The sequence below is a fragment of the Marmota monax genome, unplaced genomic scaffold, assembly GCF_021218885.2.
Source record: "Marmota monax isolate L192 unplaced genomic scaffold, Marmota_monax_Labrador192_F-V1.1 WCK01_AAM20220418_F8-fsc00045, whole genome shotgun sequence".
Lineage (NCBI taxonomy): Eukaryota > Metazoa > Chordata > Mammalia > Rodentia > Sciuridae > Marmota > Marmota monax.
In genome coordinates, this window is record NW_026692132.1 from 11,797,323 (window position 1) to 11,823,143 (window position 25,821).

The following is a 25,821-nucleotide window of genomic DNA, read 5'->3' on the forward strand; positions in this document are numbered from 1 at the left end:
AGAGTACAGGGGATCTGCCAACTAGACTTTTAATAGTCCATAGCTTCCTTTCTACCCAGACCCCCCTTTCCAATCTCACCTCCCTTCTGTTACTTGGAGAAAAATCTTGATCACTTTTCTTTTACTTCTGGGCCAGAACATGTTTTTTTTGGCTTCTTCACATTAGAGCCAAGTGGGATGATCAATTGAAATATGAGGAAGAACTGTGAAAATTATTGAATAATTATTTCAAATGCATGTGAGTTAATTCAACATACATTAGAGAGTTATTTATTCGAACCTTTAAATCTCTTCATTTTCTGGATACATTTGAAGGAAAAAGATTAAGTAGTAGCTTAACATGTAAATTATATCACTAAAGTAATTATAAAGTTCAAATAAAGAAGAGTTCTTTAATTTTCACTATTTCTTGTTTAATTTTTTATTATGGTTTCTTTGTTGACTCATTAGTTATTTTTTTAATATTTATTTTATGTGGTGCTGAGGATCGAACCTAGTGCCTCACACATGCGCGGTGAACGCTCTACTGCTGAGCCAGAGCCCCAGCCCCTTCACTATTTCTTTTCTAATTTAATTGATGAAACTAAAACAAATTGCATTTCACCTCTAATATCTGACTTAAGAATAAATAGCCTTTGGATATTAGACTAATAACCTATGTGCTATAGTTTATTTTAAATGTATTAGAATATGTACAATATATAATACAGTGCTTGGTGCATAGAAAATAATCAATAAATTTCAGATAATTAGATTTTTCACTAAGAGTCTATGTTACTTCTATGTAGAGCTAGCATTTCATACCGAATACCTATTAGGCAAGATTCTTTTAGTTCAAGATGAAACTTTGAAAAAACTAAGTTTTATACAAGAGCATTAGAGAAGATGAATGTTCATTTATTTCTTTATTATGATAAAGTAACTTTATCATGATAAAGTAACCCTCCTCATAGTAACTTTTTTATTATAAACTTCAGAAGTTTTTTTTTTTCTTTTTCATTTAGAAAGGTAAACCAAGACTATTAAATTAACCTTTACTTTTGTGAATAAAAGCATTTTTCTTGGAATTCTTGTCCTATTCACCTTTGTATTTCACTTCAGAGACTATCTGTGCTTATTTAAAGGGAAAATAATGAACAACACAAAACAGATAGCTATGTATTTATAGCATGTTAGACTCCTGGTTCAATTATTGACTCTAGTAATTATCTCCCTTTAAATTGTTGTAGAACCTTCTGGAAATATTAATAAGAAGTGGCCAATCTAGTTTAGAGCCTGGATGTATTACATTTGCTTGAGGGAACAGATTAACATTACTGATCACAGAATTCAAACTTATCTAATTTTTAGTTGAGGAAAAAAAGCTGAAGGATAGAGCTAACGTTTCAGGACATCTTGACAAGTCAGAATGGCAATGAGACTAGGGGTGGTGGTAAGGGGTTGAGTGAGATCCAGGAAACCTGAGGCGTATTTATTTGGAGGGCCCTATTTAGAGAAAAAGAAGACAAAACAGCCCTGGACAAAGCATAGGCAAGTAGGGTATCTCAAAGCTGAAGCTTCATTAGCTTTACCTTAAACCTGTTCCTGCTGGAGAAGAACAAATTTAATGAGCACACAAGTGGGTTGTTTGTTAAAAAATTTTAGAGGCAGAGAGAGCTGATTCATTCTCTACTGCTCTAGAGGGCAGAAATAGAACCAACAGATCCACTTTGAAGGGCTATTCCTGAAAATTTGACAGTGGGATGAGCGGCCTTTAGAAGGAGCAAGCACCTGTCTCCAGATGCATTTGAGAAGAGAGGAGAAATAAGACACTCTCGCTTCAGGCAAAATAGTTCAGGGTTTTTGTTTTAGTGTGTAAGCTTCAGGAAGGCATCATTTGTACCAAGAATTCGAGAGAGAGAGAGAGAGATAGATAGAGAGAGAGAGAGAGAGAGAGAGAGAAGATAGAGAAAGGGAAGATTTGAAAACTGCTGGACTGTATGTATTTTTTTTTAATTTTTTATTGTTGGTTGTTCAAAACATTACACATTTCTTGATATATCATATTTCACACTTTGATTCAAGTGGGTTATGAACTCCCATTTTTACCCCATATACAGATTGCAGAATTACATCAGTTACACATCCATTGATTTACATATTGCCATACTAGTGTCTGTTGTGTTCTGCTGCCTTTCCTATCCTCTACTATCCCCCCTCCCCTCTTCTCTCTCTACCCCCTCTACTGTCATTCATTTCTCCCCCTTTGGACTGTATGTATTCAGATGTCGCTTCAGTTTGTAGTCCCTATGCTTGTTGCTCTGAATGATCCTCATCTCCTGTTGAGGCTGGCAGGATTTTTCATTTCTGTTTTGAGACAGAGAGGAGAGACGGGGGGAGGGGGAGGGAGAAATGCACTCATGAAGTATTTCCTATTACAAATTTGACCCCCTAGAGTACATGTGAATTCAATTCTTATCCCTTTTTAACTTGAAAGAGCTGAAAAGCATTAGTGAAGTTGTCTTAAGTTCACATTTTCTATGCTACACTGAATGCTGGTTTTGAGAAAAGCATATGACATGCTCTTGGAGGGCAGAGGCCATGATATTTTCTTCATCTCAACAGGGCTCCATGGCCATTTATTTGGCAGGTTCTGTGACAAACATTTAGGACAAATGTGAGAATTTGGGGCAGGTGGTTGCTGATAAGCAGAGAAGACTAATTTCAACCATAGACTTTGAAAGTCCTCCTGGTGGAAGGAGGTTTTGATTAGTTGTTGGTATTTGGATTATATTTCCTCAGATGGCTAGAGGGTCAGATAGATATCAGAGAGCAGGGTATCTTAAAGTAACTTACTTTTAATTAAGTAACAATCTCCAAATTAAGAAATAGAATATGTACTAATTGCTGTAACTTCTTCTCATCTTTCACTATGCTTGTTTTAAATGTGAACTCACAGTATACATAATATTTTAAACTTTTAAAATTTAACTTTATAGCATAATGATTTTTCAGATGTGTGTTAGGTTCTCCAGGAAACAGGCACAATAATTAAATGTACAATAGTTGGATTGGGAAAAAATGGAAATTTTATTAAGGAACACTTTTTGTGAGAGAAAAATGAAAATCTTGCTGGGAAGGTTGCAAGGACTTTCAAATTTGGATGCAAGTCTAACTCTAAGGGTTTTAGAGAGGGAAGGAAATCATCTTAGGTTGGGGGCATCCTAGCTCTCAATGCAGACTAAAGCAAGTTTGGCAAGAAATCCTGAGCCAAAGTGAACCATTAGAAGAGACCCATGGATCCTAAGAAGGGGCACCCTCAGTCATTGGCCAGGAGCAGCCATGGGAGGCAAAGCCTTGGATAAAAGATGTAATGATTTTCAGAAGGTAGTACCTGAGGTCCATGGACAATGAAATTCTTGTAGTTGGAAGTCAGTAAAGCACATTCTCATGGTCCCATCTCCCTATGAAAATTAATAAGGTATCATATCAAATCCCTGTTTGATTGCCTATCTGTGGAAGTCCCATTGGTTTTTCTATTTTAAGTGTGTCAGAGTGTTTGTGTGTTTTGGGTATTATAATGAACATCTTCTGAACATTTTTCTGTGGGTACAAATAATAGATCGATAGAATGCTTTTTGTTTTAGGCATCTTGATGAAGTTTGTCAGATTGCATTCAGGTGATATACTGATATTGCTGGACTGTGATTGGTGGGGATGTGAGAATTATGGCTGTGCAGGAAAGTTGGAGCCAAATTTGGAAGGATTTTGAAAAGGAAATCTCTCTTAATCATGAGAATCATCTTCTTGTATCACTTGGATCAAATGGCTAACAACCAATATCTGTTGATGATGGTTCCCTCATCTCAGATTATTTTTATCTTGTCAATAAACATAGTTTGCATTTGAATTATCTATATACAATGGAATACTATCAGGCTGAGAACTTTCAATTTTATTTTGTTTCATGGAAGAGCTAAGGCTAGAATGAAATTGACTTGATATTTTAACCTCTTTTTGATGCAGGTATGATATGGGCTGAATGTAAAGAAATTTGGACTCAAGGCCCCAAAGAATACTTATTTGAGTTGTGGAATATGCTTGATTTTGGTATGTTAGCAATCTTTGCAGCATCATTCATTGCAAGATTCATGGCATTTTGGCATGCTTCCAAAGCTCAGAGCATCATTGATGCAAATGATACTTTGAAGGACTTGACAAAAGTTACATTGGGAGACAATGTGAAATACTACAATTTGGGTGAGTTTTCATTATGCAGTCTATATAAATTCATAAAAATTCAGAATTTTCTTATACAAGAGATGTCACTAGTAGTCGGTAACTGCCCAATTCTCCTAAAATTATTATTTAGTTTTAAACATCTGTTTTTGAAGGATGAGCATCTGTAAATGAAAAGTCCTACTTTGTGCTTTTTTTCTTTGATTTATCTACTGGGTAGAAATATCTCTTAATCATGAGAATCATCTTCTTGTATCACTTGGATCAAACGGCTAACAATCAATTTCTATTGTTGCCTATCTCATCTCTTAGATTATTTTTCTTTTGTCAGTAAACATAGTTTGCATTTGAATTATCTATATACAATGGAATAAATAAAGTCTAGCTTTATAAAAGAAGGAAAGCCTGTCATTTATGACAACATGGATGAACCTGGAAGACATTATACTGAGTGAAATAAGACAGGCACAGGAAGACTGCAAGAGCTCACTTATGTGTGGAATCTAAAAAAGTCTGACTCATAGTAGAGTCATGGTGATTTTCAGGAATGGGGAAAAGATGACCAATGGTATAAAGTTGCAGTTAGGAGGAATAAGTTCTGATGTTCTGTTGTACAGCGTGATGACTATAGTTAATAATAATGTACTATATACTGGAAAATTGCTAAGAGAGTAAATTTTAAGTGTTCTCAATATACATGAAAAAAAAGTATGTGAAGCAATGAGTATAGTAATTAGCTTGATTTAATCATTATGAAACATATATGTCAAAACATTATATCATATATATATATGTAATTTTTAAAAATCCACAACTGAGTGCTACTTCCATTTGAAGACATATAACCTATTTGAAAGCAAAGGAATATTTGAGTTCTTTCAAAGTACTCCCAGTAAAATAAGTAATACCACTATTTCCCAACCAGGCTTTGAACTAAAAAACAATGTGGAGGCCTATAGTAAGCTCAAATATTAATGAAATTTAGGGTAGATGACATAGATCTATTAGTCAATGGGATGGATAATATTGAATCCTAGAATCAGTAAGACTTATTCTCCCAGTTTCCAAACAGCAATGGACTAGAGCAGTCCTTCCCACCAGGAGGGGATGGCAGCAAGCACCTAATCATGGGAGATACCTCTGTGGGGGACACAGAAGAATTCCTAAGAGGGTAGTGCTGAGCCATGTACACCCAATTAGTCAGTCATCCCAGTTTAGCAATTAGATAAGTCCCCTATCTTCCCAGGAGACAAGTGACTAAGGGGTGGAAATAGTTTCAGTTATTTGCTTAAGAAAAACTCCTCCTTGTTAGAAATTGGAGTTGGGAAAAATATAATCCCTTGAATACTTATTTCAAACCCTCTGATAACAAGCTAACACTTAATTGGCACCTCTGTGGGTTTCATGGCTATATCATATAAGGTCTCCTCTTTGCATTATAAATTTTTAGTGTCTATTATAATCTTTAAATACTTTAAAAATATGAATAATTTTTAGAAGATTTCTATCTATAGATAATGCTACTATTCAAAGCACTATAAAAAGGAAACTACATTTATTAGTTTTTTATTATCTTTTCCTAATTCTACTATTCAGAAAATAAGTGAATACAAATTTATATTTTCTCTGACAGTGTTTTGCTTTTTCCTTCATAATGGTTTTCTTGATTGGGTTTTGATTACTTGATATAATAATGCCAGAAAAATTCACAAATGAATTTTTGCAACATTTTTGTGGTAAAATAGACTTGTTTGAATAACTTATAAAAATTATTTCTAGTAAGTTTAAATAACTGCAAGTATTCCATAGGAACCAAATTACATTATAGTATAATTAGTTTGAGACTAAAAAATAGGAGCTACAATTTATTAAGTGCCCAGATACTTTCTAAACACTGAATATATGTAAACTTACTGAATTTTCACAACAGATAAGAGAAATGGGAGTGACATTATCTCATTTTTAGAGAGGGGAAATAAACAAAGAGAAAAGTAATTTGAATAAGTTCTTTCAGTTGTGATTATCAATATTATATTGATAGTTGATCAATCAATGTACAGGAATTCTCAGTTACTGAGTCTATAGGTTCAGCACTTAAATATTATGCTATACCCTTATGGGAAATTGCTAGCAAACCAGAAGTCATCATCTTCTCAATGAATTCAGAAGCTCGAATACAGCTGACACTAAAGAAACCCTTTAAGATCAGAGACTTCATTTGTGAGCTATATTTTTAATGTAATTATATATGATATTTTTTTTTCTCAGAAAAGAAGTTATCTACATAAGAAACTTACCATCACTCTTGTCTTTGATTTTTCCTAGCCAGGATAAAGTGGGACCCTTCTGATCCTCAAATTATTTCTGAAGGTCTTTATGCAATTGCTGTAGTTTTAAGTTTCTCCAGAATAGCATATATTTTACCTGCAAATGAAAGCTTTGGACCTCTGCAGATATCACTTGGTAGAACAGTAAAGGATATCTTCAAGTTCATGGTCATATTCATCATGGTGTTCGTGGCCTTTATGATTGGAATGTTCAACCTCTACTCCTACTACATTGGGGCAAAACAAAATGAAGCCTTCACAACGTACGTTGTCTCAGCTGTCTCGATGATGGAAATTGCCGATTGAATAAGCATTCATTTAGCATTGTTCATATAATTCCATGCTTGGGTAAAGACTTTCTCTCTTGTTCTTTAGCAAAATGTGAGATCTTAAAATGAGATCTAAAACATAGGAAACTAAAATAACAATAGCTAACTATTTTAGAGCCAGTTATTGTAGTAAATGCCTTTAAGAATAACTTAATTATCCACATTCCACAGAAGAAGGAAATTGAAATTCTCAAAAGTTAAATAATTTGCCAAATGTTCCATAGCTTCTAGTATGTGGGAAAGTCAGTATATAGCCTCTTTTCAATGACCAGCATCTATTGCCCTAAAATGCTCTCCTATTTACTAGGGATCCTGGTAAATATGATTAACAGCTGCATTCCTAATTCAATTTCTCAGAATTTATCATTGGAAAAGTTCCAGTTATCAGTGATAACAGAGTTTTGACTAAAGTTCACCATGGGCACATGTGTTTTTTATAAAATCTGTTTGGAATCGATTACTCAAATGTTAGATCTTCAGTGTTACAATGAGAAAAACCAACTGAAGCAGAACCTACTGTTTTCCATATTCTTCTAAAGTTCATTTTTTTCAGGGAAATGAAACCACCTGGGTTAAGCAGATGGGTTTAGCTCTGATGAGTCATTATGCCTAAAGCATTGAAATTTCTACCTAAGGCATGTCAGTGATTTGGGTAACACTGACTGTGTGTACACTGTTATTTTTTTCCTTAAGATGCATTCTATTGTTTTTTATTTATTAGATATGAGTAGAAGCACAGATGGGCCAGAGACCTAAGAAGACTCTAACAAGTTATATTATTTTTATTAAGCAATACACTTAACATTTTCATTGTCAAAGTTATCAGTTATTTAAATGTTAGTATCTTTGGTTATGAAGTTATGTTATCGCACTTATTGGTTGCATATTCTGTGCCATAGATATCAAGTTACATGCTTCTTAAGAACACTGTCACCAATGCTTGCAACGATCTTAAATATTATTCTAGGGGATATAGCTCAGTTGGTAGAGTGCTTGCCTTGCATGCATTAAGCCCTGGGTTCAAACCTCAGCACCACCATAAATAAATAAATAAATAAATAAATAAATAAATAATGTTATTCTATACATTTGACAGAAAAGAGAAGTTCAATGTTACTGAATCAACTCAATTTTACTATTGATTTTACTACTATTACTATATATATATATATATATATATATATATATATATATATATATATATATTTATATACTTTCTTACTTTGTTTCTTTGTTTTCTTTGTCCCCAGAGTTGAGGAGAGTTTTAAGACACTGTTCTGGGCTATATTTGGACTTTCTGAAGTGAAATCAGTGGTCATCAACTATAATCACAAATTCATTGAAAACATCGGTTATGTTCTTTATGGTGTCTACAATGTTACAATGGTCATTGTTTTGCTAAATATGCTAATTGCAATGATTAACAGTTCATTCCAGGAAATTGAGGTATAATCTCTACACATCTGTATAGTCTGTGTTTCATATTTTGATTATTCCAGGGTCCAGCTAAGCAGTGGGATGAAGTATGAATTACTAGTCTTTCTTTATTGTTTCCCTGTTTATTTATTTAACCCAGTAATCCAGAAAATTTTAATTCTGTACTTTTCATCACAATATAGAAGGGGGGTGGTGGAACTGTAAGGCATAAGGAGCATAAATGTCTTTATTTTAAAATATTCAAAAACTATTGCTTATGAATAACACTATTCCCCAACTTTTTTGAGTGATACTTAAAACCTATCTTTTCTCAAGTTGGGAGTGATAGTGATAGTGGTAGTGATAGTTTTTATTCAAGAAATCTTGGTCTGTGTACTGAATAATGCGTGATCGATTGCAGAATAAGAGAGATCATTTTTCAGTGTTTTTCAGAGTGTAGGAAAATATATTTTTATCTTTCAGTATTTTTATTTATAAACAATGTGAGTTTTGAGAACTGTAGTTGGTAAAACTAACAAAATTTTAAATATATTTAGAAAAGACTGTGTGAGTAAAGCATTAACATTTTGAAAAAATCCTGGAGCATTTTTCAGAGTGTTAGAACAATTTTTTTGTGTGTGTGTGCATTTCCCTGCTGAACAGTCATGTGTATCTGTGTAGGATGACGCTGATGTGGAGTGGAAATTTGCAAGGGCGAAACTTTGGTTTTCTTACTTTGAAGAGGGAAGAACACTTCCTGTTCCCTTTAACCTGGTACCAAGTCCAAAGTCCCTGTTTTATCTCTTACTGAAGTTTAAAAAATGGATTACTGAGCTGTTTCAAGGTCATAAAAAAGGTTTCCAAGAGGATACGGAGATGAATAAGGTAATTTAGTTGATCTTTATCATTATGCTCTTAAATACTATGACCATTGTAATCACTGAGCCACACTCTAAAAAGTGTCAGTCTGTGATGAAATGTCCATCCATCCCCCAATACAAGTTCTTTAATGTATTAAATGCAACACTGTTCTTTGCTTTATGTGACACAAGCACTTTGGAAAAGTTACACAATGCTGTTTAAATAATATATTACATTATCTGAAGTGGGTACCAAAAGGGAGAGTTATTTTGGGCCCCATGTTTGGCATGGTGGCTACAAGTTCCTTATTTCACCATCCATTTACAGAGCCAGGTAAGCATCAGCCATTGTTTATGACTGGTGGGAACCTGGCACACTCTTAAATAGCTTTTATATTGGTTCAGAAATCAATTGCTCACATGATACATGGTAGACCAGTGTTGGCACTGAATAGCTTTAGAAAGAAAGGTCCAAATATACTGATATGAAACAATAATCCCATGAATTGATGCAATTACAAGAAGACATAAAAGAGAGGGTAGGATGCTTGCAAAATGTTCAAATGTGTTTATAGCACATGAAGAGTGTTGTGTATCATTGGGGGTCCCGGGCAGAGGTTTTCCCTGTGCAATGATCTCTGCTGGTTGCAGGACACTGCACCAAGAAGAGATGTGGAGACACTAGGTAGACCCAGAAGAGGAGAACTAGGATGGGAACAGGTATGTTGCCATATTAGGGAGAATTGAGGGACTGGGAAGTTTTTTCTGAAAAAGGAAAATTGAAGGGGAACAAGAATATTTTTAGACTACCCACTTTTTATTAGGAAATACATTTATTTTTTGTCTCTTCAAAACTAGGAAAAGAGGTAATGAGCAAAAGTTACAAACACTTCAATTTTCATTTTATGTGAGCACAAACTTGTAACAATAAGATTTGTCCAACAGCGCAGCGGGCTGTCTTAGAAAGTAGACAACTCTCTAAAACTGCAGATAATAAATTCTGGATGACAGATATTAGGAATTTATACAAGATTCTTCTTCCTAAGTTGGTGGGCAGTTGGACCAAATGATTATGGAGGTCCCTCACAATGATCCAGTTCTATCATTGAATAGAAGGGAAACATACTTGAATTGCTGTTCCCTTTGGCACTTGTTGCCTGGGATTCTCAAGTAACAAGCTCTTTAAGTTCTAGTTGCCACAACTGTAAGATAGGAATAACAATTACATCTACATCATGAAAATCAAGTCAAATAAATATATAAAGTGCTTTGAGATTTCTAAAGGCCTCTTGAAATTTAGTAATTAGATTGTAGGAATTTTGTAAAAATGTTCCACCAATGTTCTTCTTCCAGACGTATGATTTACCGGATTCAGTGAGTTGTATGGAAAATTTTCTTATTTTATTTAATGCAAAAGAGTGTACAGTTTGTGTGTCTGATTGGAAGTGCTACCTGAGAGAATTTGGCATCCACAGGAAAGGTCCAAGCACTTGTCCAAAGTGTTTTGGGCAAGTGCTTGGACCTATGAGAATGCGTTTTTCTTGTTAAAACTTCAAGAGTTAGACCAGTTAGCTTTTAAAATATGGACTAAAGAATTAAATCAGCTGTCGATTGTACTTAATATACCATCTATCTTTAAAAGAGAAATGAAGAAAAGAAATTTGGAATTTTGGGAAGTCATGAAGACCTTTCAAAATTATCACTTGACAAAAAACAGGTAAGATAATATTTGAAAATATGAAGCTATGCATGTCATTAGTGTATCTTTTCAGAGAAAAAAGAGGCCAACATTCGGAAGCAATTTCAAGAAATAAAGAAATAGGTAACAGATACATTAAGGAATTTGACCCCACAGTAAATTTCACCTTTATGTATATCTATAATGCATTAATTTAAAAAAACTAAAAATAAATAGAAAAAGACCAGTAGAGGAAGGGGAACAGGGGCAAGGAAAAATGGAGAGAAAGTGGAAGTATTAGGGACTGAATTGGAGCAAATTATAGCCCATGCTTGTATAATTATCTCAAAATGAACTTCAATATTGTGTACAACTAGAATTCACTAATAAACATTGTAAAAATAAAAAAGAATTTGACAATGTTCACAAGAATCTATTATTGAGAGGTAGAAATAAGCCTATGTCTAATTAGCAAAAAGAATTATGTATATACTTAATATATATGTTCAGCATACATTTACTTATGGGTGATTGAATAAAGGGTAGGGATGTAGTGATGTAGAAAAGGCAAAATTAAGAGAGGAATCTGTCAGGAGCCCGAGGCCTGGTATGATTAACTTAACTCTGCAGCTCAGGAGGAACACACACAGCCAGCAGTTCCTCCTTATTTGTCAGTAATCAAGAAGCTGTCAAAAAAAGTCCTGTGGGAATTTTGTAGCTATGGTGGTCAGCACCATTCGTAATGAGCAATGTGTCCTAAAGATGCATCAACTATAGAAGAAGCACAATCCTTGGTGGTGATCAGGATATTTGCTTCCTTTATTGTTGTGCACACCTAGCAGAGGATGATAAATACTAAAGTGATATTAGAAACAAGTGAATAAGGAGAAGGCAGTGTATTAAGTAGGAATTCTGTTCAGTTGCATATAATAACCGAAATCATGATGTTTCAAATAAGGCAGTTGATCTCCACCCTCTTATTTAACTCTCCAGAATTAGGCAGTGTAGGGCTGTTGTTGGGGCAAGTGTCTGTGATTTTCCTGGGTTTTTTTGGTCTGAGTCAGATACAAGATGGCAGCTTTTCCTCCTTCCATTATGTCCACTGTTGAGGCACAAAGGAGTTAGGGCAAAGGAAAAGTGAGGCATGCTAGCAAATCTGCTGCCACCTCCAGAAGCTCTTCCCAAGAGTGTCCATTAGGAGTTTTCACTGGCCAGGATTGTGTTACATGGAACACAAATGCCAAGGAGGAAGGTCATTTTGTTTATTTTTTTTAAGTGGATATTTTACCTACACCAACAAAATAGGAAACTTAGGGCCTATCTCCAACCTCCTGACTTCCTTTATTAACCATCCCAGCCACAGGTATATTGTCCATTCTCCATTTCCTATCAGAACCCAAAGGGGAATTGTAGGGAAAAGGAAACCCTGGGTCATAAGCCCTGGTAAAAATAAGGAGTATACTGTGAAGGATTTCTAAAGAATAGTATCCCAGGCAGGCTGTGGTGGGATGTGTGAATGTGGAGTATGAGACTCATGCAGGAATTTCACCAGGCCTGCTGCATCTGAGGCTCTGCCACACCATGCGGCAGCTTGGGCTAAGGGTAAAACAGCTAGAAGGCAAGATGAAAATAATCTCTGGTCTTCCAAGGCAGGTGGCATTCAGGGTTTTAGAAAATTGGCAGAATCTTGCTATTCAGAGAAGTTTTGTTTGTGTTGCCTTTAGGTTACCAGGTGAATCTGGATTCCATTTTAAAATGGTAGAGGTAAGGAAAACTTATGAAGTAAAAAGTAATGCATACAATAGAGCTTCACAGTCAATTTCACTTCAGAGAAGTATAGTGGTTAGGAGGGTAGCTAGGGAGTCTGCAAACCTTGGCTTCAGGCCTCATTTGGTTTTCTGCCTGTTTTGTTTGGTGACATAAAATAAAGGCTGTGTGTGTGTGTGTGTGTGTGTGTGTGTGTGTGTTGGTTTTTATATTTTAGAATTTTGTGGAGCAGGGGAAGAAAGAAGGATATGTGACAGATTGAATGTGAATCACAGAGTGCAAAATATTTATTATCTGGCTTTTTATATTAAAAGCTTGCTACCCCTGGTCTTATGCTGATAGGTATCATGAATAGAAAACTTAAAAAAACACAGACAATTAGGTTCAAATATTTTATAAGCAATTTCTATCATTGTAATACATGTCTGTGTCTGATGTACATAGAAAGTTGCTTCACTAAGGCTCTTGACTTATTTGTAGAATGTAGGAGGTAATTGTGCTAACATCCAAGGGTGGTTCAGAATATTAAATTAGTACATACATGTAAAGTTCTTACAACAATATCTGGCACATAGTAGGTACATAATAGCTATTAATTTTCTTATTACTAGAGAGCAGAAGGAACACATACAACCACAGTTTGATAGTGATGCAATTACAGAGGGATAATACTAGTCCTAAAAGTCTTAGAGAAAGAACACAAACAGAAAATGAAAGGAGTCCAGTTAAAAAAGTAAATGGATGTATCTGTAAAAAATGATCTGAAATAATTGAATTAGTGAATGGAGGAAACTGTAATGATAATGGTGACTCATAATGTCAGAATAAATTTGGAAGCCAGCATACATTAATTGAAAAATGGCAACAAAATTAGCATTTGTTGTGTATGCTTGGCAGTAACATGCCCATGTACACACACACACACACACACACACACAGATTACCTTGATTTTCCCACCACTTTTTAGTTAGGGACTTAAGCAAATTGTGTGGCCTTCTTAGGCCTGAGTTTCTTTACTTGTAGTTACTACAGTCTGAAAAACTAAAGTAAATGAAATAAAATACCCACCAAAGCACATGGTTAAAGTATATTTTGCTACTTACATATCAGTTTTTTTCCTCCCATTCCTCTTCCGTATTGAAGTAGTGAAATCTTATTGCTCATGGCATGCTAACCAGTGCCCAGAGGAAGAAGAGGCAGACTAACTGGTGAGGGTGTGGATTCCTGGAGAACACAGCCCATGTCTCAGTTCAGCTCTGATCCTCCATGTCCTCATATTATTGGGACTCACGAGTATCTGTGGGAAGAAGGAATACATGAGTGGATAGGACAGATGAATGGACATAAGGATGAAGGGGAAAATGTTATCAAAAGAATGTAAATAGCTTGTCTCCAAAAAAAGTTTTCAACAAAAAATGTATTATAATTTCATAGAATACTTTAATAATTCCTGTTGTTTATTTGAGTTATCTGTGCATATTACATAAGAAAATGGATCAAGGTAAAATGACATAATAATTTTTCAAAGGCTTCCCTAGTTAGTGGATATATTTAGAATTGAATCCAATATTCCTGGTGACATACTGCTGGTCCCAATTACTTGTGACAAATGTATGGTTGTTAACATTTTAGAAATTGATACAGTAAGAACACTGAGCTAAGTACTTAGAAGATTGGGATCTTGTCTCCTCTGTGCACCTTCAGCAATCTATTTAACTTTTGTGAACCTCAGCATTCCCATCTATAAAACAGGGGTGATCAAGTTGTAGAGTCCACCACAAAAGATTGTTAGGATAATGAAATTGGTATTTTATTAATTATAAACACTATAAAATTGTAATATATTCCTATTATAGAGAAGTGGCTCCTTTTGTCATTTTGTTATGAATAACTCAATCTAAATTTTGCAAAATTGGATTAGTATAAATTTCATATTATAGTTTTCAAGTAAGAAAATACACATGCCAAAAGGATAAGGGATGTAAGATAACAAATCACTGGACAAATAGGATGAAAAGAATCAAAATGCCTTTTTTTATGTTTTAGTTTAAGGTAGACACAATATCTTTATTTTTATTTATGTGGTGCTGAGGATTGAACCCTGTGCCTCATGCATGCTAGGTGAGCACCCTACCACTGAGCCACAAACCCTCAAAATGCCTTCTTTATGATAGAAGTTATAGTATCTATCAATCAAATCATTTTAATTTTCTTCATAGTTTCTATAAAAATGCAGAAATATTAAAATTTGTTTTGTTCATCTGCCAATGTGTATTATATCTTTTCAATGAGATGTGGATGACTCTAAACTTTCCAAGAGCACATAATTTAACCCCAGATTAAAACAAACTCTAGGAACTATACTAAGCCTGTAGTATCTGGCCCAGTTTTGTGGAATTTGAAGTAAAATATTGATTCCAATGTCTTTTTTTTATTAATTCATTAATTCAATTTAATTAGGTATATAAGACAACAACAGAATGCATTTTGATGTATTGTACACAATTGCAGCACAACTTTTCATTTCTCTGGTTGTGCACAATGTAGCATCACACCATATGTGCAGTCATACATATACCTTGGGTAATGATGTCCATCTCTCCACCATCTTTCCTGCTCCCATGCCCTCTCCCCTTTGCCCCATCAAAGTTCCTTCATTTTTGGCCGAATGTTTTCTCTGATTCTAATGTCTTTTTAGCATGACATTGTGTAGTGTTATATTGTGGCAGCCATGGAAAGAGTCTGCACAGATAAGTGTGGCTGGCTGACAGGCTGTAGCTGGGGACCTGTGGGACTAAGCTCTTCAGGCCCTGGGTGCTTCTTTCCTCTCTGGCCATCTTTATACTGGAGCTCCCCTGGAGCTGGTGACTTTCTCAGGCAATCTTCTGACCTCTCCCTCTTTCACGGGTGAGCAGGCCCTCACAGCCAGAGGCATTCTCTACCTTCTGCTCTCTCTCTTGTCTTTCAGGGTGTTATTCTGAATACACTTCACACTTCTCCCTCTTTTTGGCATTTGATTCCTTGAGGCTCAAATCAACACAAGTATTTATTCCCCCTTGTCATATGAGTTTGTGATCAACAAAATTTGAGGCACATAGCCTGGTTATACTTGGTACATTAACTGTATTCGGAAGAAAAATATTTTTAAGGGAATCATTTATATTTCAAAATATTTTTATCCAGTGTTACTGAGATAGGTTCCCACTGGAATGTGTTTGGCCCTAACAAGCACTAAGAAAAACTCTCATGGTTTATTCTTTATTACCCAGTTCATGTGGCTTTTACTTGTTCTTTTTCATAAAGTTGACATCTGGAATGGCACAGTTAGTTTCTGTTTCACTCAGATCTTCCCTCTGACCACTTGAAGATTAAAGTGTTAAGTTAGCTGCACAAATGCTGCCTTCACATTGGCTCCAGGTACACCACAGAAATCGGTAAGAAGAGCCATATAAAAATATTTTTGGAAACACGGTAGGCAGGCCTTTCATTATCTCCCATGACATCCTCAAATCTAATGGCCACTGGCTTTGGTGGTTGCTAGCATTAGTTTTTCAGATACACAGTCTGAAGGAGAATGTAAATAAAAGTTGATGTCTGCCACATACTGTATCACATGTAAACCTGAAAATACTGAATAACTTCATGAATAACTGCTGTTTCAGCTTCAGAACAGATTGTTCTCAAATTGTTTGTTATAGAGCAAGCAGGTTTTTATGCCCTCTTGAGTTGGTCTGTTCTGCACTGTATTGAGTGAGAATTTTTCTGTTGGTTATTTGTCCAGGAACTGTGGTTTTTAGCTACTGCTTAGGCAGAGATATTTTTTTGAAATCATCTGATGAAACAATTACAGAAAAGAGTGGTTCCAACTGTGTCCACTTGGCTAGGGCCACTTCTTCATGTGATTTTCTATTTTCATATTCCTAGTACCTTTCCCAGATCTATTGAGTTGAAATCTGGCAGGAGATCATGGAAATGTGTATTTTAATAAGAATTTAGGTGACCATAGTGCTAATCTAGCAGTGATTGACAATGGTAGAATTCCCACTACAGTATCTTACACATTCTATATACCTTATCACTTTATCCTCATGTTAGCTAGGAGATAGGTGAGATTATTTTCACTATTCTATACCTGAGGAATCTGTGAGAGGAATGACCTGTTCAAAATCCCACATCAGCCAAGTGGCAGTCAAAATTCAAATCCACATCTACTTGGTTGCAAAGCAAGACGCAAGCTCAGTGCAGCCCTGCTCCATTCCACGCCTGCGCTCCCTGCTACCCGAGTATTGGGCCTACACCTTTTCTGTTCACTGTTTTGTTTCAGGCTTCAGGCCATTTAATACTTATGATAAACTGGACATTTCCAGAACCGTGTCTACCTCTAGCAATGTAAAGGATTCCAAAGATGGAAGCATACTTGTTCCTCCTAAAGAATAACAAAAAGTTTATTTAGTGTTTCTCACTGGTCCTACAATGAACCTAAAAGATGAGAAATGCTGATATCAAACTCAAAATTAGGAAATGAAAAAGAAAAAGAATAAAGAACACAGACAATGTGGTAAGAGGTATAAAAAAGTGGAATTTTCAATACTTCATTCATAATTGGAGAGACCATAGGTACACATAGTAGGACAAAGTTCACAAAGAGTCTTTATTGCTTCCAATCAAAAGGACTCTTCACTCCCTACCCTGTGGCATGATAAATACTGGCACAATCTATAAATAACTAAATCTCTACGTTTAAACGCTACTCATATTGCAAGTTAAATTTCCTTGTATGTACAGAAGTACCAAAGTGTTACAGACCTTACTTTTCAGATTTTAAACTATTTTAGTAGCTGGACATGGGAATAATTATATATTGGGATTTTCTGCCACCAAGTGGTTACAATGCCTCTTTGCATATTAAGTTTTATGTACTATTTCTCTGTACTATTTATTTTTTTAGTAAAGACTTATTGAATTTCTGTGATATATTAGAAGCTGACTAGGAATTTTTGCTGAAAAGACATATGTTGTATTTCCATGTACAACTTGACATTTCAGATTTAAAGCAGAATTAGTCACCAAAAAAAAATGATCAAAATGGAGTTGTAGCTGTTTAGTCATAAACCATTAACTAAATTAGTGGTTCTCTGTTGGGTGATTTTGATTTGATGTTGATACATTTTGGGTTACCAAAGAATGGGAAGGGAGCTGCTATTGGCATCTGGCAGTTAGAAGCAGGGATGCTGCTAAGCATTCTACAGTACATTGAATATCCCTCCCACCAAAGAATTTCCCAGCCCAGCATGGCAATAGCATCAGGATTGAGAAACTAAGCCTATCCCCACTAAAGGTGTGCAGGGGAGAGCAGAGTGTGCTGCTGAAACTGTGTGAACACACTGGAGGTTTAGACGTTGATACTTTCATATCCACACTCTAGAAAATCGTATATGTTCTCAAATGAGCAAACTACCATTTTCTGCCTTTCTTGGCATTGCTACCTCTTCTGTGCTACCCAATCTGTTCAAGTTTGTAAGCATCTGCCTCATGCCTTAAAACCAATTCCCTATGTTTCAAATGTGTCTTTACTATGTAGTTGAGTAGGAATCAACTGGTTCATGAACCCAGACTGTACGAGTTTGGTAGAGCAAAATGTCCAGAAAACAAGGGAAGCCCATTAGTGACCAAAAAGCACTTTTCTTTCATTCATCTAATTAATGAACAATTTTTTGCACTTGCCACATGCCAGTACAGGCTCTAGGGACCCTGGAATGAACAAAATGAAGCACCTCCTTCCTGGGAGAATGTAGACAATAACCATGCTCCCAAAGCACTGAGGAGAAGGACTGTCAGTATTGACATGTGTTATGAAGTAAACAAAAGGCCTAGCTTGCTTTTAAGATCTATTTTTAATGGGATGGGCCGGGAAAGCTTCTCTGAGGAGCTTCTGCTTTAATCTAAAATACAAACAGTAAGTCAGAGCAAGTCAGCTAGGCCAGGAAAAGTGTTTCAAGAATTGGGGCTGGGGTTGTGGCTCAGTGGTAGAGTGCTTGCCTGGCACTGGGGTTTGTTTGATTCTCTGCACAGCATATAAATAAATAAAATAAAGGTCCATAGACAACTAAAAAAGTTTAAAAAAATTGACCTTCAATGAGAAGTGAAGACATATGTTATTCATAAAATGCTAGGTTTGAAATAAGAGCATCTCCACAGGTCTGGTGTGTCATAGAACTGCTTAAGTGAGAAGGATTGAGAGGCGTGGATATTAAGAACCACAGATTTTCCTTCTGAAATTTCCCAGAGAAGCACATTTTAAATTTTTCTATTTCCACTAACACCTTATCAATGTGTAATTGCCCTCTCAAGAAAGGAGTCACCAAATAAATTAATAGTGGTTATGAGGTTGTGAGTTTATCAATGGATAGAAAATCATGCCATAGCCCACCCATATTCTCTTTCTGGGTGTTGTTGCCCTCATTATGAACCTGTCTTCACCCTTCATACTGTATCCTAACACAGGGGGTGGTGGTGGTGGTGAATGTGAACTTGAACCTGGTCCTTATATTTAATGAAGTTCTTAAGGAATAAAACATAGTTTGAAAGCCAGATTTCTTATTATAAAATGTTAAAAATGTTAGTTAAAGTTTCCAGGCTTTTCATGAATTTGTAAATTTGTAGGGAACCACTCCCATCATTATCAGAAGGGATTACAGTAAGTTAAGCGTATAGCCTGATGCTCTACAACTAGCTTCTGGCAGAATGAGATTGTAACTGAAGACATTTATGGTCCCATCAAGTGCTCTTTTTGATTAATTTTTTGGTTAATTTGATAAATTGTTTAATATTATCCTATTGATTTTAAAAATCAATATACGTAAAAATAAATGGAAAGTTTGCTGACATTTTTAGAGGAGATTAACGAAAAAGTTACCTGAAAATGGATGCTCTGTAAATAATTGTTTTCAAATTTATGTGTTGTTTCTATGATTTTTAATCAGTCTTTACATATATTACCTATGATTTTTTAATTCAGCTGGACTATGTTATTTATATTCTGCTTTGAATATCCAGAGCCCAGCACTACACTGTATGTATAAAGGATTCTCAATGCATACTTGTTCAATGGGTGAATGTGTGTGCAGTTATTTTAATTTGACATACGGCTACCTAAAGCAACAAAGCATTGAAGTTAAAGTGAGAATTTTACTTGCGTCTTATGGAAACTTACTTGTAGCTACTAAGATATTGGGAAGTACAAATCGTGTATTTTTGAACATATTCTTAGAGTCTCTCTTTCTCAGAAGACAACTTCTACCCCAAACATGGAGATTTGGTGCTGCTGTTTTGCTGAGGTTTTCTTCTTCAGTTGTAAAACCCATTTCCCTACAGAAAATACGTTAGTTTTTTTTTATCATCTTTTTAACATGCTAATATGGTATGTTATCATGCTTATTACATATTGCTTTAGTATTTTGTGAATCAAAGGTCAAATGTTCTCTCTGATATGTGGAAAGGGAGGAAGGATAAAAGTTCAGTGGATTAGACAAAAGGAAATGAAGGGAAGGGAGTGGGGATAGGAATAGGAAAGACAGTAGAATGAATCTAACCTGACTTTCCTATATTCATATAAGAATACACCACAGTGAATCTCTATTGTACATCTATTAGACTGGGATCCTAATTAGAATAAGACATACTCCATGCTTGTATAAACATATCAAAATGAACTGTACTTTCATGTATAACTAGAAAGAACAAATAAAATAAATATTAAAAATTTATGAAGGTCAAAAGAGAGGAGTATTTTGTTTGTTTTTGGTTTTTTGGTACTAGGAATTGAACTCAGGGGCACTCAACCACTGAGCCATATCCCCAGCCCTATTTTTTTTTTTTTTATTTAGAGACAGGGTCTCACTGAGTTGCTTAGTACCTTGTTTTTGCTGAGGCTGACTTTGAACTCTTTATCCTCCTGCCTCAGCTTCCCCAGTAGCTGGGGTTACACGGATGGGCCACAGCACCTGGCCAAAGAAGAGAGGAGTTTGAAGCAACCAAAGACAAAAAAATTATATATATTAATTATCCTAAAAAGAAAAAAGTAAAGTCATAATAGAATGTTATGTTAAAAATTGTGTACCATACAAATTTCCAAGTTCAAATGAATTAGTTAGTGCTTTCTTGGCCTCTCAATTCTGTCCCACAACATAGTCTTACTTTGCTGCTTCTTCAGGATCTTCATCAGACCCTACACCAGATGTGGTTGTTGTAGTTAGTCCGTTGACTTGTTGGGCTCTTGTCAGTGGACACTTGAGATCAGCACCATTATTTCTCCAATGTGTTTGCCTCTTCCTCTACCATAATTGTACCTAAGGAAAAGTCATAGCATGAATCTTGGAAAACATGATGCACAGCCACCAAGTCTAACAGGCTCCTCAGGCAACCTCTAATAGCCATTGAGGGACTGGTCATATTCAAAGTGCCACTATTTGTATTAGAAGACTGAATATTAAGCAAGATAAAATAAAAATACACATATGGATGAGGGTTTTTTTTATTTTAAATTTATTTATTTTAATTTGTTATACATGATAGCAGAATGCATTTCAATTCGTAGTACACATAGAACACAATTTTTCATGTCTCTGATTGTTCACAATGCAGAGTCACACTATTCGTGCCTTCACACATTACTTAGGGTAATGATGTCCATCTCATTCCACCAACTTTCCTATCCCCATGCCCACTCTCTTCCTTTCCCTCCCCTTTGCCCTGGCTATAGTTTCTCCATTCTTCCTATGCTCCCTACCCCCAAACCCATTATGGATCAGCATCTACTTATCAGAGAGGACATTCAGCCCTTGATTTTTTGGGATTGGCTTACTTCACTTAGTATTATATTCTCCAACTCCATCCATTCACCTGCAAATGCCATGAGTTTATTCGCTTTTATTGCTGAGTAATATTCCATTGTGGAGATATCCCTGTAGTATGCTGTTTTTAAGTCCTTTGGATATAAACCGAGGAGTGGGATAGCTGGGTCAAATAGCGGTTCCATTCCATTTCCAAGGAATCTCCATACTGCTTTCCATATTGGTTGCACCAATTTGCAGTCCTACCAGCAATGTATGAGTGTGCCTTTTCCCCCACATCCTCGCTAATACTTATTGTTGTTTGTATTCTTAATAGCTGCCATTCTAACTGAACTGAAATGAAATCTTATTGCATTTCTCTAATTGCTAGAGATGTTGAACATTTTTTCATATATTTGTTTATTGATTGTATATCATCCTCTAAGAAGTGTCTGTTCAGTTCCTTGGCCCATTTACTGATTGGGTAATTTGTTTTTCTTTCTTTCTTTTTTTATTTTTGTTGTTGTGAAGAAGCTTTTCAGTTTGAATCCACCCAATTTATTGATTCTTGATTTTAATTCTTGCACTATAGGAGTCTTATTAAGAAAGTTGGGCTTAATCCGACATGATGAAGATTTAGGTCTACTTTTTCTTCTATTAGGCACAGGTCTCTGGTTAAATTCCTATGGAGGAGTTTATTCACATACATGAGACTATGTATTAGTTTATGTATATAATAGACAATCTCACACATTATTTAATATAAAAATTAAATTAAAAATTACATTTTTATTCTAATTACAGCTTGGGCACAACAAACAATCAAGTATAAGGAGCTCTGAGGATTTCCATTTAAATAGTTTCAATAATCCTCCCAGACAATATCAGGTAAGCATGAATTTTTTAAAAATAAGGCTAGTTATTTCTAATATTTAGATTCTCAAATTATTTAATTTGTTAGATAAAATAATATTTTATCATGAGGATTTTTTCTCAATATTAAAATGATAAATTAATTCAACAAATATTTATTGAATATATACCATGTTCCGGGTACTTTCTAAGTGCTAAATACAAAAGTAAACAAAATAGAAAAAAAAATTAGAGTCATATAACTTAGAACATTTATGTTCATTGCAAAAGGCTAATCTTAAAAAAAAGAAAATTTACCTCAAATCTCACCTCTAAGAAATTAAGACTGCTTATTTGTGGCAAATACTCCACATGAAGTTATATGTGTGTGTGCACATGTACAATTTTTATATAGTTAATATTCAATATTATGTGAAATATTTTATAAACAAGTTAACAGCACTTACAAAATGAGTAACAGTTTTGTAGCCTATGTTTTGCACTTTATGAAACATATTCCTATTAATATATATACATATATATACTTGCTATAAATAGATTTTGATTTATTAAAATAATTCTCTATTTTTTGGCATGTAAAAACCTTTTCCTTTTATTAATAAAGGTACTGATATAAACATACTCATCGACGTAGCCCATTACATTCTTAGAATAAGTTTTTTTGTTTGTTTTTGATTTTTTTTTTTTTTTTGGTATTGGAGATTGAACCAAGAGGTCTTTTACTACTGAGATACATCCCCAGCCCTTTTTGGTCTTGATTTTAAGACATGGTCTTAATAAGTGGCTTAGGTGCTGAGGGAGGGCTTCACTAAGTTGCTGTTCTCAAACTGACGATTCTTCCTGCCTCAGCCTCTCAAGTTGCTGGGATTATAGGCATATGCCACCGTGCCCAGCTTAGAATAGTTCTTGAACACAGAGTTTATTTTCCATTATTTAATGTGGGGCTTAGGTGATAAGATTTGGTTTAGCCATATATCCCTACAGAACTTTCTGCAAACATTCTGAGACTCCTGATTTTCATACAAAGTAAACAATAAAAGCAATATCTGTATGATACAAACCAAAACTGGAAAAACTTTATCACATTGAAATTTGCTATTCCTCATTAAAAACAAATATAAAATCAACCCTCGCTACAAGTCTTTGTGGAGTAGGGTGGGGACATAAACAACTGGACATTTGCTTAATTCCCCCTTTGCACATTGCAATACTGTGGTCTTTAACCTGCCAAACAGAAAGGCTAAGTCTGGCTCCAATACTTTTCAAATAAAATATAACAATGTAAATAAAGAACTAGATGCTTATTTCAAACTCATTTTTCTCAAGAATTAACTTTTCAGTCATTATTTCAGGTGCTGTGAAAATTATTTCCAAAAGAAAAACAAAATTTGGAGATATTATGTGTTCCCTGACACATCAATCATTGATATTTACTTCCAAAATGCTTACTGAAGGGAGTAAACTTTGGAAATACATTCCAAATGAAAGATTGGTCATGAACTTAATAATGAGATAGATTTCTCCTTTCTCTGTCTAGAAAATAATGAAGAGGCTCATTAAAAGATATGTACTGCAAGCCCAGATCGATAAAGAGAGCGATGAAGTCAATGAAGGTGAGTTGAACACAGGGACAGACAGCTCCTGATGCAGAGCTGGTTGGAAACTGGGAAAGGAGGGTGTGGGAAGACTGCACCCCAGTGGGAAAAGTAGAACAGATCTTACCATCATCAGCTTCATGATGTCATGGGAAGCAGACTGTTTTTCTGCAGAAGTCACTTGCTAGACACAAAGCTATTGTTGTGGAGGCTTGGAGGAAGTGGTTGGGACAGGTGAAGGGGACTGCTTCTCCTACCTTGCAACATTCACCATTTCCTTTGAACTTGCCCTGGGAGGACTTATCTGAGATAGTAGAAACCTGGTGCTCCATTAGGAAATGACTTCTTTTGAAAAGATTCAAAATGAAGATGTATGTAAAATTGTGACTGGCTTTATCCTGTCCCAGCATTGAATCACTGGTTTTCCTGTGTTACGTATTTATAGTTAACTTCTTACCACTCACATTTCAGGGGAACTGAAGGAAATTAAGCAGGACATCTCAAGTCTCCGTTATGAACTCCTTGAAGAAAAATCTCAGAATATGGAAGACCTAGCAGAACTTATTAGAAAACTTGGGGAAAAATTATCCTTGGAGCCAAATCAAGAGGAAAGCAATAGATAATGCCAAGACTTCCTCAAAAATTTGTATTTATTTGTCCACTTGAAGCCATATTATTTTCTGATTTATTTTTTTAAGTGCCAATGGTAAAAAAAAAAAAAGAAAAAAATCCTTAAAAAAATGCTATCTTGGACCATCCTATCATCTGAAACCTACCAAATAGTTCAATATTCAAAAAAACCCTCAAAATATCTAATATTTTTTGTTATTAAACTGTATCACTGAGACCACGATTGTAGAGATGATGGAAATGTTGCCCTGTTGCTTGGAGTTTGCTTTATAAACGGTTTTCTTGGGTGTAACTATTGAGATGATGTAATTACCATGTAGAGCATGGCTGGGAATGGATCTCAGATGGCAGGGGACAGATCCACATAATTTTCTGTGTAGTTTTTCCTCCAAAGGTAAGTTCAGGCATTTTCCTTCCTGTTTGGTGGATCCCCTGCTGGTGACTCCCAGCCCAGAAATATGGGGGGAAATAATCTATGGCCATTTAAAGAATGCTATTCAGTCATCATTGGCCTCACATTACCCCCAACAAATATGACCAATACTATGTGCAAAATGGGCTTACATCTATGTAGTATTTTCTGATTAATCTATTTGAAAACATTACCCTTAATAATGAAAAGGTATTTCCTTTTCTGAACCCTGGAAACGTGTGTGTGTGTGTGTGTGTGTGTGTGTGTTTTGACTGTATGTGTGCACATGAAAGTATGTATACACATACATAAAATGCTTGCCCTATTTTTTTTGTAGTTGATGTAAACACTCAAGAGCTCTTTATATTATGATTTTTGTATTGTGACTGAAAAATTACTGTCCAAATATGGACCTTTTGCTGGAGAAATATAAAAGTCACAAATGATGCATTTATTTGATTCAATTATAGCACAATTTTGTGCCATTTCTGAGGGCATTAACAGATGAAATTACATTTAGCCACTGAATGTAAAGGGGAAAAAAGTGATGTGGGAATTTGCAATACTTTTTTGTTATTCCCAATATGTTCTACTGTTTTCCTCAAATATATAAAACAGCAATTTGCTTTTGTGTGCTTTCACCAAGAGGTGGTTGTTATTATTTACTGGTGATGTGAGGTGATATCATAGACAAAAAAGGGAAATCAAGTTTCATTTGTTTATACAATGAGGATCAACATTCAGATGATTCTGGTCATTAACCAGAAATGTACTTAAAATTCAGTAAGGAGAAGCTTCTAAAGTAAATCTTCAGCTTCATTAAAAAAAAAAAAAATCACAGAAAAGCTGTTTTATCTCCAACTTCAGCTTAATTTAATCAAAAG

At 35.1% G+C, this 25,821-nt stretch overlaps 1 protein-coding gene across 4 annotated transcripts in view; it reads left to right on the top strand.

Moving 5' to 3' along the window:
* The window catches only part of Trpc6 (transient receptor potential cation channel subfamily C member 6), a 173,822-nt gene extending 148,240 nt beyond the window's left edge, over positions 1-25,582 (top strand). For 2 of the 4 annotated variants that reach the window (XM_058570752.1, XM_046466823.2), the window contains exons 6-14: positions 4,006-4,239; positions 6,544-6,808; positions 8,125-8,320; positions 8,972-9,175; positions 9,802-9,870; positions 10,793-10,867; positions 22,232-22,315; positions 23,838-23,913; positions 24,367-25,582. In XM_058570752.1, coding sequence (XP_058426735.1) covers positions 4,006-4,239; positions 6,544-6,808; positions 8,125-8,320; positions 8,972-9,175; positions 9,802-9,870; positions 10,793-10,867; positions 22,232-22,315; positions 23,838-23,913; positions 24,367-24,518 — 1,355 coding nt within the window. In that variant the 3' untranslated portion in view covers positions 24,519-25,582. The remainder of the gene's footprint in view (positions 1-4,005; positions 4,240-6,543; positions 6,809-8,124; positions 8,321-8,971; positions 9,176-9,801; positions 9,871-10,792; positions 10,868-22,231; positions 22,316-23,837; positions 23,914-24,366) is intronic. The other 2 variants (XM_046466825.2, XM_046466828.2) reach the window with 2 other exon arrangements.
* The last annotated feature ends 239 nt before the right edge of the window (positions 25,583-25,821 follow it).